Here is a 13,979-nt window from a genome sequence, read left to right as displayed (position 1 = left end):
AAGAAATCGACGCTCTAATAGCTTTGTCTAATGTAAATCAGCCGAGTAGAATGTATTCCTTTTATAAGGTATTTTTTGTTGACATATGACCTCCTAAAGGTGTAGATCGTAATAAAAAATAAAAAATGCTGCACATGAAGTATATTTTTAATTATTTGTGAAAACAAACCAGTCTTTAGATTGTACATTGTGAAAGTTGTAAAATTACAAATCTCACAATAATGTCATCGTATGTTTCGGACTGCAGACTGCCTTCCTTTTGCCGTGAATTATTTTTTTAGACTTATTTTGCCGAGTTTCTTCGGTAGATTGCAGTCTACAAGGGCATTACATTGGGCTTTTAAAGGCCATAATATAGAAATGCTGTTCTCCCCGAGGAAAGCGAGATGAGTCAATCTTAGTGACTTTAGAAACATGTTGCCAATCACAATAAACCAGTTTATGTCTACACCCCGCACCTGAGGCCGACGCCCATTACCACGAATCGTGATGTTTGTACATGTTGAGCTATAATTATGTTGTGATTAAGTTCCTAGCCTTCTATAAACTTTCTGACCTGAGGAGCGTACTCGAAAACCCCCGGTACATTCCAGTTGCACCATATGGTCAAGGACTGCCTGAGTAAGCGGAAGTGTACCTTGGACAACGACTTGTAGGAAGGTCACATCTTCTCCGACGCCATTCCGAGCGATGCAAGCGTACACCGCGCTATCGCTACGAATGGTGCCCAGAAGCGTCAAGTCGGAGCCGTCGCTGTTATTCCTCGTCACGCACCTGCATCATATATAAAAAAAAGAAACATAAGCATGGTCGTCTTAAGGGTCACTTCAGCAATAAAAGACGTAACGTTGTTACATTTTTAAGGGCAAGTCTACAGCATTCCTGTAAAGTCAGCTTAATCTTCGAAAACCAAAATTGGACAAGGTATATTGAGAATCTCCGCAAAAAAGATGTCCAGAGGTTTCTTCCGCCGATAAAATAAGCTACGCAAATTCGGAAGCTTAGACTCCAACAAAATATGGCGTTAATGGCCCAGACCAGACACCAAGTTTGAGAGTTTGGTGAAACAAAATTTAAAACAATTTTTCGAAATTTTTTATTCGGGAAATGACGGCCAATGGAGCCCACAAATTCTTGGTGATGAATGTTGTCAGCAACCAGAAACGACTGTAACGCCAATCTATTTTTTTACCCAATTTGTTTTTATTTTTTTTTTACTGAAGGTTAAAAAAAAAGGAAAACGAAACTTGGACGAAAGATTGGACATGTCCACCCTGCTGCACATGGGTACACTTCCGTGTTTACATTCAGTGGACTTACGTCCCAGTAATTTTAGAGGACGGTGTTCATGTCACCTTGTGACGTAACCATGAGGCCATGACGTTACTATGTGGTCCCGTGATAGTATGACGTTCCGTGACGTCCCAGTCTCTTGTGACTACGGGATGACGTCATTGTGTAATAGTTATGTTATAGAGTGACGTGATGTAATTTGATGGGTCTCTAAGCTACACGGCGGAACCAAGCGGGACAAAAGGACCATAACATCGCCACCTGCTGCGATTGGTTAGCGACTCGCCGCTGACTAATCGCAGAAAACCGCCTTGTCCCACACTCTAAAAAATGACTGCACGTCTACTTACCCGCAAAACGCTCAAAGAGCCAACCTCGGCGATCTTCGAAATAAGCTACACAAATGATGAGGAGGAGCATCTGTTTAGACCTCAAAATTGAGTCTGCGCTGTAGCATTACGCAATGAAAGCATGACGCTTTGAATTGCGTAATGCAACAACGCATACTTTGTTTTTAGGTCCGAAACGGATGTTTCGCCCCATCATTCGCTAAGCTGATTTCGTAGATCGCAAAGATTGGCCCTTTGAGTGTTTTGTGGGGAAGTAGACGCACAGGCATTTTTAGAGTGCATTTCCTTTGTCTCGCTTAATCCAGCCGTGTAGATTACGGCCCCATGACGTCACGTTACGTGATCATGTGACACTTTGGCGTCAAGTGGCACCATGACGTCAAGTTACACGACGTGTTTGCTTAGAGTAGAAATGTTATCAACTATTATAGCAGAAAAGCTTTCCCGTGATTTAGGGCAGAAATTTAGTATCCCGTGATGTCATAATTTCCCGACTACATTTAGCTAAAAATGTTAAAGTCTCGCTCGACGTCACGTTTTCTTTCGTCATAATTTCCCTCGCATGCCTCTTCACCTCGTCTCCAAAATGCCGCATATAGCATTTTATATAGAAAAAAATTAGATTGCAAGAACCTTAGCTTTTACTAAAGAAGATACATATATTCATAAAATAATATAATATGCACGTGAATCGCACGGGAAACCCTCAATAATAATGGTATGTTCAAAGACCCCAGGGATAAACAGGTCGCAATCTCGCTTTCCCTCTCTTTTCCGTCTCGGAGTAGACTAGGGACGGTCCAAGGGGGATTACGGCAATTAGCACAGGAGAGGCTAACGAGGCGGGCATGATTAGAAAGGGATGCAGCCATCACCTGGAGCAGTTCAGGGGTCGGTAGTTCTTCTCCCAGGTGAAAGCGATCGGAGCGTCTCCGGACGACGTGGAGCAATGCGCCTGGAAGGTCTCCCCGCGCCGCACGTAGAGCACCTTGAACCGTTCCTTAAACTGGGGAGGCTCTGCGAGAAGAGAGCGTTCGTCTTAGGTACACCTCAGAAACTGTTTGCGCTCCGAATAGCACGCGAAAGAAAGACAAACAAAAAACCCGCCTAACTTTGCACAAACTCGGCGATCCCAGGGACCTAACTCGGCCGTAATACGGTTCTGCTCCACATACTTAGTAGGCACCAAATCACATTTTCTTTAGCGTCTCTTTGCCTTTTTCCTGGCTCGCCACACAATCCTCAAGGTGCTAGACTTGAGTCAAGGCTTCAACCGAAGAATCAGCAACGAAGCTTTAAACTTGTTTGGCAATGTAGTTCAAAGATGCCGCATGACAGCCAAACAACCACTACTGAAGCCTAACTCTGGCACTTGTTTGGTGAATAAAAGACAATACACCCATGCTCTGTTCGACGGAGGTCAACATTGACTCTTAAGCTCTTTGGGGCTATTTAAGGTCCTAAATTTCTAGACAAAAAACAATCACTGGCCCACAAAAATGTGCTACCTAATGGGCCTCTGCAAAAAAAAAAAAAAAAAAGAAGTCTGTAGGAGCATGTAATTTCTGAAAGTGCAGGGTGTCCCAGAAAGTATTTACAGTGTTTAAATTAACACCTCGAATAAGCTAAGCATCGCTGAAAGTTACCTTTCTAGCCAAATGCAGCGCTTAGTGGTTAGTGCCAGATGGAAAAGTCTCGAAACATACAGTTACATGCGATTTTTTTTAATCAATGAGAAAAGGGTGGCCGACGAGGCTCACAAATAAATTTATTTAAATAATTTCAATCATCCCGAACGCGCCTCGTGTCCAAGTTGATTAGAATATCAAATCGTTGCGAGCAGCTGGAGCATCACTGTGAATAGGCACGTTTAAGATGCAGTCGTCAGTCCTTACCAGCCACTTTTTGCGCGGGGTTAATGTGTGTACTTTTTTGCTTGCTCATAATTTGTACGAGCAGAAAACAAAATCGTGTCTAATTGCAATATGGGTATTGCCATTCAAATTAAAACCGTTTTGTTTTCCGCGGCGATTGGCTACTCGCGTGTTCTGCAGGAAAGTGTCCACATAGGTCCTTTCATAGCATGCTCACATCGGAAATTTTGGCATTTAAAACCGTTTTGTCACATAGAACACCTAAGGGCTCGTCAGTAGGGTGGTGTTTGTTCATATGGACACCTCCGTTCTCGGTCGTTCATAATGTAAGATATTCATATAACCAGACAAAAAATGCACAAAAAGTAAGGGCGCACATGAGCTGGTGTACATTGCACATGGTTGAAAAAAACCCGAGACTGCGGGTAAACGACACGACACTAAAAAGTCTCTAAAAAGACTTTTTACTGTCGTGTTGTTTAACCGCAGTCTCGGGGTTTTCTCAACCATATGCCAAAAATGAGTGTATTTTTTAGTTTGTCCACGAAAATTGTGTCCATTTAGCGGCCTATCCTAATTTATTGGTCCATACTCTTGTTATTGGGACACGGTAGGCGGGAATTTTAGGAAATTTGCATCGCGTGTTTTTGAACCTACTTTCACAATTACGACTTTAGCAGCGCACAACCAGAGAAACACTGGCAAACTCACACACACCAGAAAAATATACACGCTCTCAGCGCCGAGTGGGTGTATATGTTTTTTGGCGTGTCTGAGTTTGCGAGTGTTTCTCTAGTTGTGCGCTGTTACGTTATTCGACATGAACTACCAACTCGCCCAGTCAGCAGTCTTAGGACTTTAGGCCGCAACGCGCTATGGATATCTGATTCGTTGGGAAAATCTCGCACGCGTACCTGTCGCTACAACTTTCTTTTTAAGCTGCCAAGGGCCGTTGACATTTACCAGAAGGCGCCAATAATTACTGACATCACGCGGCACATTTGGCGATTCCGCAGCCTCCTATTCTGACTTCGTAACAGGTGAGATTAAGGTATTATCAGGTAAAAACACCCCCCCCCCCCCCCGCTTCCCCCCAAACCAATAAAAACAAAATCTCGCAGCAAGGAGCGTGAACATTATAAGCCACCCTCCTTGTTTATGAAGGTCTCCGTTACCTAGTCCAGCAAATTCTCTGACAACACCGACCTGCAGTTTCATTTCCCGTGGATACTGATTGACAATTATTGCAATCTACTAATTGAGCTCCGCGAGCGTCAATACCTAATATATCTTTAGACAACGAAATGAAGTCTACCAGGTAACACTGCACATGTTCACGTCGTGCTCGGTGATGGAAGAATCGCGCGGCCCTTTTCTAGTTCATTTGGGTTCAACAATAACCCATGTAGATCTATGTGTATTTTTACCTCGCACATGAAGCGACACCTCTCTGCTGACAGGGGCGCCGATGTCGTTGTGGGCGCGGCATCGCAAGAGGCCCTCGTCAAATTCTTCCGCGTCGCCGATCCACAGGCTTCCGTTCGGAAGCACGTAGGACCGGAAGTTGAGCCGGAGGTCCTCGAAGCCACTTCCGCCACTTCCGCTTTCCTCCCCTGTGACGTCAGATTCACACAAAGAGAAAAGAAGGAAAAAAGACATGAGGAGGCGGACCCGTGTTGCGTTGTCATTTCGGGATAAACGAAAGTGGAGGGCGGATAGAAGGAACAACAAAAAAGAGAGAAATTGGGTTAATGGCTGCCACAACAAAAAATGAAGGGAGGGGTAAAAAAAGTCAATGATTTCTATCTGTGAAAAATGTTGTTGATGACGATTTTTTTGTGAACTTTTCGCTTTCACCGATGTTAGGCTATTGACAGATTTTATTCGCTGCTAAGTATCGTCTATTTTGAAAAAAAGCAACAACAACAACAAAAAAACGTGAAAGCGCCTACCATTTAGAATATGGCCCGCCATTACTTACGTATTTCACTTTGGGTATAATAGAGTTATTATTTATTTTTGGGAGAAAATTAGAGCCCTAAAGCCGGGGTCACACTGCTCATACATTATACAAAGAAAAAAAAATAGTCTGCAAACGTATTCGAACGCAAGGCACTACGAGATCCATGCTTCGAATTCCGCAAGGCAACGAGTTCAAGGATACACTTGGCACGCGGAATGCGAACCACGGATATCGCAGTGACTCGTGTTTGTAAACCGTCTTTTGTGTGATGTATGATCAGTGTGACCCTGCTTAAGGTACTTGCCGTCCGTAAGTTTTGCTTTTGTGATCTCTCATAAATATAAGCCTGTGGTTCTAACCCTCAGATTAATGTAAAACCAGAATCACAAGTACCTATAGACTGTGGCCTGAATAAGGTTTTGAGGACAAATTCACAACTTGCACTAGGACGCTTGGAGCATATATTGTCACGGGTGGTGACCAATACACAAGAAATAAACAGAAATAAATAAGCGTTTAATGTGGCGAACTTGTGACAAAAATAAAGGAAACAGAAGAAAGCAGAGCGTCGCGGGTGTCGAAGTCGGCGTGTCAGCAGAGTCGAACGCTGGGGCGAAACTGACTCGACAAGGTCGCGGGCGGCCTCTTATCAAGAGTGAGTCACTATCTCGAAGATTCGGCGGAGAAGGTTCGAGTGTAGCGCGCTCGGGGCGAGAATGAACACGCACTTTCTAGATTAAGAAAGCATGAATAAAGGATGGAAGCTGCGCCCGGAACAAGAATAAACGAGAACGTTCTAGAGCTCCGTGACCGAGCGTTGATTTCCCGGCACCAGCGTGCGGCAATATTGCCACGCTCAAATATCCCAAATTCTAAAGCGCGCGACAAAACAAGCGGGAACAAACGATCGTTCGTTTTTCTTATTGTATTTTTAGAATTAGAATGCTGTCGCTAGAACTACTCTCATAACATTCTAGCGACACATCAAAGCGTATTTTACTTAAGAAACGAGTTATTTTTGTTCGCTTATGTAGGTTAGTTATTGATAAGGGCGAGCACTAGCAACCGTTTTGTCACTGATAGTGTTGTGCATATAGAATGTGACACGGATCGCACGTTTTTTGACTCATTCCTTTCAGAGTGGATCTCGGTATGGTAAATATTAAAGGACTCCTAAAAATTAAGTGGATTCGTCTGTGTTTCTTTTTTCGTTCCCAAAGATTTTGTAATTACACCCCCCCCCCCCCCCTCCTTCCGCAAACGGTCTCAAAAGATTGAATGAACCTTTTTCCAGTAAGCGTCTGCGCACGCGCACACCCTTTTCCCTTGACCTTGACCGCCCTTTCGCCGTTCTTGGGGGGCACTGTTCTTTTGCGACACTAATCTATTCCTATGGGGGAAGGTGAGTCCGGTTGCCCTCCATTTGTAATAGGCGGCGAAACCGTCACGAGGCACTCCTTACTGGAAAAAGATCCATTCAAGCGAGCCACTGGAGTAATTTTGATATTTTCCTAAAGGCTAATCAATGGACGGCGAAAATAAATATTAGTGCAATTTAAAACATTAGAAACACGTTTTTTTGAGTTTAAATTTACTTTTGAATTTGGTCGTCGGGAGCACTTGCAATATTTTGAACTTGCTGCCACTATAATAAAAGACTTTTTTCACTCCTAATAATTTTATTTGCATTATTTGTATCGTACGTAACGCAGCAGAACAGAAAAATATTATATTATTCTCTAAAAAAAAAAAAAAAAATTGAGGCAGTCGTGTCATTCTTCTTTTAATAAAGTTTAACAATAACTAAACGGAATATACCGCAGTCTTGCCCATGTACTGGCGATTATATCAATATGTTCAAAATAAGTTGAGTATATAAACTGAGAACGGAGAGGTAGCATATTGATTATAGCTGGAGCATCAAGCATGGCGGTTCTTTATTCAGGCAGATCGTGGGAACTTTCTTTCATGGGGGTGAGAGACTGCCGGTAAAAAAACGTTTCCGTGACACTAGAAAGTAGGGGCGAATTTCGATACGGTCTTTTACTTTTAAAAGAGATTTGATCAGAAAAAAAGAGTGGATGGAGTCGTCTTGAGAACGACGTACACTTCAGAAGAATTTGAGCGCGGACGGACAGCTTCGAAAGTGCCGCTTCACGGACTCACACAAAGTATCAAGGGCTTAAAACGAAAAAAAAAAATGATAAGGAACTCAGTAAGCAATGCAATAAGCTTTCTGGGCTTATGGACGACTTTTTCGTAACCTATTTCTTAATGGTTACCAACTTTTTTTTTATATTCACAGTGAGTGTTTATGGGAGTCGAAATTCGTTTGAATAATGTATAAGTAATTATTTTCAATGATTCACCGGGTTATTGACCACTAAGTGTTGAATAGACAACGTATGTATGCTTCGAAAGCGGGTAAGATAAAAAGCTTAGATAGTTCAAGCCTTAGAAGCATTTCTTTTCAAACGATTTAATTTAAAGCACAAACGCGTGAACACCCTTTGAGCTCTGCACCATAACCTCAAAAGCAGAATGAGAAATTTACCGGGTTTTATTTCTTGTTCACGTTCACGTAAAATTTACGAACCCACAAATTGGTAGACGGTAGTGGTGTAGAGAGCACCATTAAAGTATGCAAACAAATTCTCAGTAAAAGTAAATTCAATATCGCTCTTTAATACACTCCAAGAACGCAACAACATCCCTTTCCAGGGTCAGGTAGATCGCCCTAGGGCATCACATCCAGGCAACCTCCTCATGCAATACTTTGGCCACGACGTCCCCGCATCCTAACTCCCACTCATCTTTGACTTACACTTCCATGTGCCAGGTGCTGGCTATTCTCAGTAATATGAACCCACAAAGGAACGTAGACAGTCGTGCCGACAGGGCCACTCGTATCTCTTGTAACACCCCCTCCACATCCTCTACCGCCAGATATAACGTGAACGCTTTCTACTTTTCCTCCGGGATACACCTTGAGCCGTCATTCACACAATTAACTCCCCTGTCTTTTAATAATATCATATTAATATAAATTTCTCCATATACGCCGAAACTTTAGCTATAGCGGAAAGTGTCACCTTCCCCACACGTTTCAAGAACCAAATACTAATCTGAAGGGACAGTGAGGCGGCCTGTCGGGCATTCCGAGACGTCACCGGTCACCCTCCCCCTTGAAACCTTTGCTTGTGTTCACAAATTTCTGACCAACCGTATTAGCCTCGAGGTAACCCTCCAATAACTTCCGGGTCGCTTGGCAATCAGGGCAATGAGGCGGCCCACGCCTTGGACTGCGGCACGCTACAAGGATCCCCTTGTGACGGAGTGAGTCTGTGTGACCCTCTGTAGGATCTAATTTTAAACCGAGCTCAGCGACAAGAATCCCTGGCTTGCTTACGAAAATCTTGAAGAGACTTTCCTTCTCCCGATCCATCCTTATCTAGGTTAGAAAGCACCTTATGGCGTCAAGATCAAACCTATTCCATCCTATCCCACACCGGGTTCACTATTACAGATCCCCTCCTGCGCGCTCACTTGCCCCCACTGACGGGCCTGTCCAAATGCCCCTCACCTCCTGTGCGAATGCCCCTCCCCCTTCCCCTCACACTCCATTGTTCACGTCTTGCTCCCCCTCATCAGCGCCCCGGGACCCTGGTGGAGAGGCTCAATCCCCCGGTACCGCTCATTTTCTCCTTCAAAAGTGCCTTGGTCGCTCACATCCAGTGCATACTCAAAAGCCACCTATGATGAAGACCATCAGACCCCATTCTTAGAGCCGGTCTGGAAGTCCCGCTCTAAGAATGGGAAAACACACACACACACACACACACACACACACACACACACACACACACACACACACACACACACACACACACACACACACACACACACACATGCAGACACACGCACACACGCACAGACACCCGCACGCACACACGCACGCACGCACACACATACACACACACACGCACACACATACACACACACACGCACACACACACGCAGGCGCGCGCACGCACGCACGCACACACACGCACAGACACCCGCACGCGCACACGCACGCACGTACGCACACGCACACATACACATACATACAATTTTCATTACCGAATCATTCGTGTAGAACTACAACACAAAAATAAGTAATACACAATTCTGCAACTATGCATTACGACCGCGACGTTTGGAACAGGTGCCAACGGTGGTCTTTACCGAGTATATTTTGGTAAGTGAATATTTCTTTTTTATACGACGTCACAATCGACAGTCATGGAAAACGGTAGTTCCAGGGTTGGCTGCTCTCGAACCGGTTCATGGTTTCGGTAGTGGTGGTAGGTAGAGTGGACGCTTTTTTAGTATTTGAACGCCGCGACCCCAGCGATGCTTCAGACTTTCTGCTAGCTTTTACGAAGCTAGCTTTCCAGCGTTGACGAAGAGATGACATATTAGGTCAATAGCAAACAAAAAAATAATGATTTTTTATTTAATGTTATTGGACAAAAAGAGAGAGCTTTTCGTCCAATAACATTAAATAAAAAATCAAATTTTTTTTTTAAATGCGCTTGTGACCTCATATGTCGTCTCTTCGTCAGCGCTGGAATGCATTGGAGACATATAACTCGGCAGCCTGTGTTGTTCCTGCGGAACGGCTCAAGCTGCCGAGTTCAAATCATACCAAAGTCGTTGCGTTTGAAGCTTTGTGTAAACACCTCTGCTACTTTACAGGAAAGTAAAAGTAACAGACATTTCGTGTGAAAAACAAAGAAATCGCAGAGTGTGATGATATATTAACATGCTTATCAGCATAATTAAAGAATTATAGTGATTATGCCTGCAGAAAATATATAAATATTTTTTTTTCAAGATAACACAGATCATTCCCATCTATGTCTCATGTTGCAAATAAATGTTAGATGGAAGTTGAGGATGCAAAAACTATAAATAAGCAGAACATGCATTCTTAGTATTCATTCAGCACAATGATTTTGTTATTAATGATTATATAAACAATTCCAAGTATGAGTCATGCAATGATTTGTTACTTCAAAAGCTCAAGTCGTAATAGTCGAAGTTACACAGAGCGATGAAAAATCGTAATCTGGTGTAACTTGTATGACTTCTATCATTTTTTTAATATTTCTAAATGAGGTTGCACACAGTAAATAAACCTGGAACCTCACGTTTTTTTTTTTGTTTTTTTTTAAGTTTTCACATTTGAACTGCAATTTATCTGCTTTATATATATAGCTTTTTTTGTTGTAAAGAAATGAAATAATCAAGGCTTGTCTTGCACAATATGATGAATGAAACTAATATTGATGGAATCAATATTAGTCTCAAGTCTGATTTTATAACACAACTTCATTATAACAATTACCCTTCTGTCTCTTGAACTGTATTAGGAGAAGGCTTAGGCCGATATTCTTCAAACGAATATGTATTTGCAAATAAAAAAGAAAAAGACAAATAGGCAGAAAATAAATTGAACAAATATAGATCATGACACAACGTTAGAAATAAGCGATGTTTATTTTTTTGGGGGGTCGGAACCTGTTGCATTTATTTTCTTGAATAAAATCACCATAACTCATCTTATTAATATTACGTTTCAGCGTAGCACACCCCTGAAAAGTGCATGCCGACATGCCGACTCCCATTTACACTAGCCGTAGAAAAATGAGCAATGCGAAGCAACTTGTATGAAAGGAGTTTTCCATTACATGACAGTAAGCGCACTCTTCTGTTCCTGGTTAAATGTGAAAGAAATACTGGAAACTAAATACACCGATGGAAGTTACGGTGGTAGTTGGAAGCGTTTCTTTCAGGATACTTACCTCGCTTTGCCGTATCGTTTCGCAACTGCTTTCAACACCAGACTGTGTTTTTTTTTTTTTTTTTTTGTCGCTTTATACATAGAAAAACGTAGGCGAAAAGCGTTTTCGTTGATGCAATGGTTTCCGGGTGATGCCAAGGTGTGGGGAGAAAATGAGCCTGTTAAATTGACGTAAAACGGAAACATTTTTCTTTATTTTTGTTTTTTCTTTTGTATTTGGGCAGCCCAAAAGAAGCGTGAACGTTTAAAGAAGTAAGAAGTGCGTAATGATGCCCGGCCAGTCAGAGGCAGCCGCTTTTATTGCGCCATTGCGTGCAAAAGGTTGAACTTGGTCATGGAGAAGGTCGGTTTATTTCTGTTCTCATTTTATGTGAATCCCTGCTGAGTTGATGATGTTTCAAATGATGTGTTCGCTACCTTCGGCACCAAGATTTTGGCCTAGTCAAGAATTGCCCCCCAATAAAGGTATTTCCGGTTTTTAATCTGAAATGTTTTTTGGCTAGTTGCTGCGGATTTCGTGAAGTCGTGGCCTGTGACGTTGCATAACGGAACGCACGTAGTGTTGCTTTGTGGGACGTCAGGACCTACGCGCCAATTCACTTTCTCCGTCAAATTTAGCGGGGATGTTGCATTTTTGGATAAGTCTGTGGCGCCCCATAATGCAACTCTCTCAGTATTGTATTATGGGTAGTCGCAGTCCTACACACCAATTTAGTTTTATCGCAAATTGTAGTGGAGAAGTTAAATTGGTGAATAAGTCACCTGACATAAGGTCACCTGACGTCAATTTCCCGGTAAATTGAATGGGAAAATTATCGTCTCCTGACCAACACACCAAATGAGTTTCACCCGCTAGATTTACCGTGGAAATTTACGTCACGTAACCGGATATCACGTGAGGTCAATTTCCCCCGCTATACGTAGCGGGGAAACGGATTTGGTGTGTTTGTCACGGTACGGTAATTTTATAAGGCCATTTAGTTTCTCCTCTAAATATAGTGGGGAAATTAACATCACATGGGACCTAAACCAGTTCAGTTGCCCGCTAATTCAGCGAGGCAATTGACGTCACGTCAGCTGATGTCACGTGATGCTAAAACGTTTCGCGCATGCGACACAATTGTCCAGCAATTCGCCATACGTTTTTTTTTAACAATAATGTGAAAAATAATTATTTTATAGAAAGAAAAAAACAATATATGACACTTTGTGCAGTATATACAGTACACTTTACACATTTTAGATTCATTCCCACCACAGCCAGCTCTACGATTTGATAGAGCCGATTCAAAAGCCCCGCGATATCTCTTTTTACGAACAACCACAACCAATACATAGGACGAAGCACGTTATGGTAGGAGGAAATGGCGTGATTAAATTCGGTCATCTGCCGTGGGCCATCTTTCGCTTCCTAACACTTTCACCGTCACGCAGTTGGCGCTTCAAAGAATGTAGGAAGCTCCTATATTGATACTTTAGCCAATCCAGCAGCGCCAAAAGCGCATAGTCACTGCGCTTGCTACCTTTGTGTTTTGACTACTATCTGGTAAGTCACTCACGCAGAAAAAGAAATTCGGGAAAGACACTTAAGGTTGCTTACGTGTAGGAATGCAGAAGCATTCTTACACGCAGCGCATTCCTACAAGAAGCGCGCCACGTCTTCCTTTTTCAGACGACGCTCCAGGGGTGACATCACGCTCCCCCACTGCCCATGCGCGCCGAACACAGCCGGCTTCACGACGCCTTCCGCTGCGAAACATCTGCGTTGCTGCGTTTCTTTTTTTTTTTGTGTTTTATTTTTGAGGCGCGTTCGCGTTGATTTTGAGCGCCCCGCCGCCTTCCTTGACGCAGCATCTGCGTTGCTGCGCTTTTTTTTGTTTTCTATTTCTGAGGCGCGTCCGCTTTAACCTTGAGTGCCCCGCCAGCTTCCGTGACGCAGCATCTGCGTTGCTGTGTTTTTTTGTTTTCTGTGGTTTATTTTTGAGGCGCGTCCGCTTTGATTTTGAGCGTCCCGCCACCTTCCGTGACGCAGCATCTGCGTTGCTGTGCCTTTCTTTGTGTATTATTGCTGAGGCCCTTCCGCTTTGACCTTGAGCGGCGCGTGCGTGATAACGTATTTTTATGACCATCTTTTGGGGCACAACGCCGACGCATTTTCGCGTAATGAACAAGGAATGCTTTCGCCTTGAAAAGCGCAGGATCGCGGCGAATTTTCTCTGCAAGATTTGTTTAGTTGGTGTTGGCAAACACACAAAGCCAATGAATGGCATGACAACGCGCTTTTTGGCGCAGCTTGCTTGGCTCTACACGGTCGTAGTGTCGGCTGCTGTGGCACTTAAAGGGAAACGGAGTATCGCTCAATGTCCGCCACAACAGATAATTTCACTGTAAGGCCGCCGCACCCCCGAACTCAGCATTTTCGTTAATTTGTCTAGAAATTTCTGGTGCTTGGGCGATAAAAATACATATTCACAATTGATGGCGGCAGCAGAACAACATGACGTCGGAAGTTCCTACTCTCTCACAAATAATGCGCCTGAAATCTTCGCAGCACCTGATTAGAACCGACATGTTAAATGGAGTGAATGGTGCCTTACCAAGGGATATAAAAAGCATACGTCCTTAAACCATATAGCAAATAAAAAAATAAA

At 43.2% G+C, this 13,979-nt stretch overlaps 1 protein-coding gene across 1 annotated transcript in view; it reads right to left on the bottom strand.

Annotated features, from left to right (window-relative positions):
• Positions 1-13,979, bottom strand: part of LOC8023381 (Down syndrome cell adhesion molecule homolog) — a 79,612-nt gene that overhangs the window by 49,868 nt on the left and 15,765 nt on the right. The window contains exons 4-6 of the mRNA XM_040221036.1: positions 4,945-5,130; positions 2,519-2,660; positions 638-774 (exon numbers count right to left, since the gene is read on the bottom strand). Of these exons, the coding sequence (XP_040076970.1) occupies positions 638-774; positions 2,519-2,660; positions 4,945-5,130 (465 nt within the window). The remainder of the gene's footprint in view (positions 1-637; positions 775-2,518; positions 2,661-4,944; positions 5,131-13,979) is intronic.

The sequence above is a fragment of the Ixodes scapularis genome, unplaced genomic scaffold (assembly GCF_016920785.2).
Source record: "Ixodes scapularis isolate PalLabHiFi unplaced genomic scaffold, ASM1692078v2 PGA_scaffold7__128_contigs__length_106722199, whole genome shotgun sequence".
In the NCBI taxonomy this organism is placed as follows: domain Eukaryota; kingdom Metazoa; phylum Arthropoda; class Arachnida; order Ixodida; family Ixodidae; genus Ixodes; species Ixodes scapularis.
Note: the sequence above shows the minus strand (reverse complement) of the source record. Positions and strands in the feature narration are given on the sequence as shown.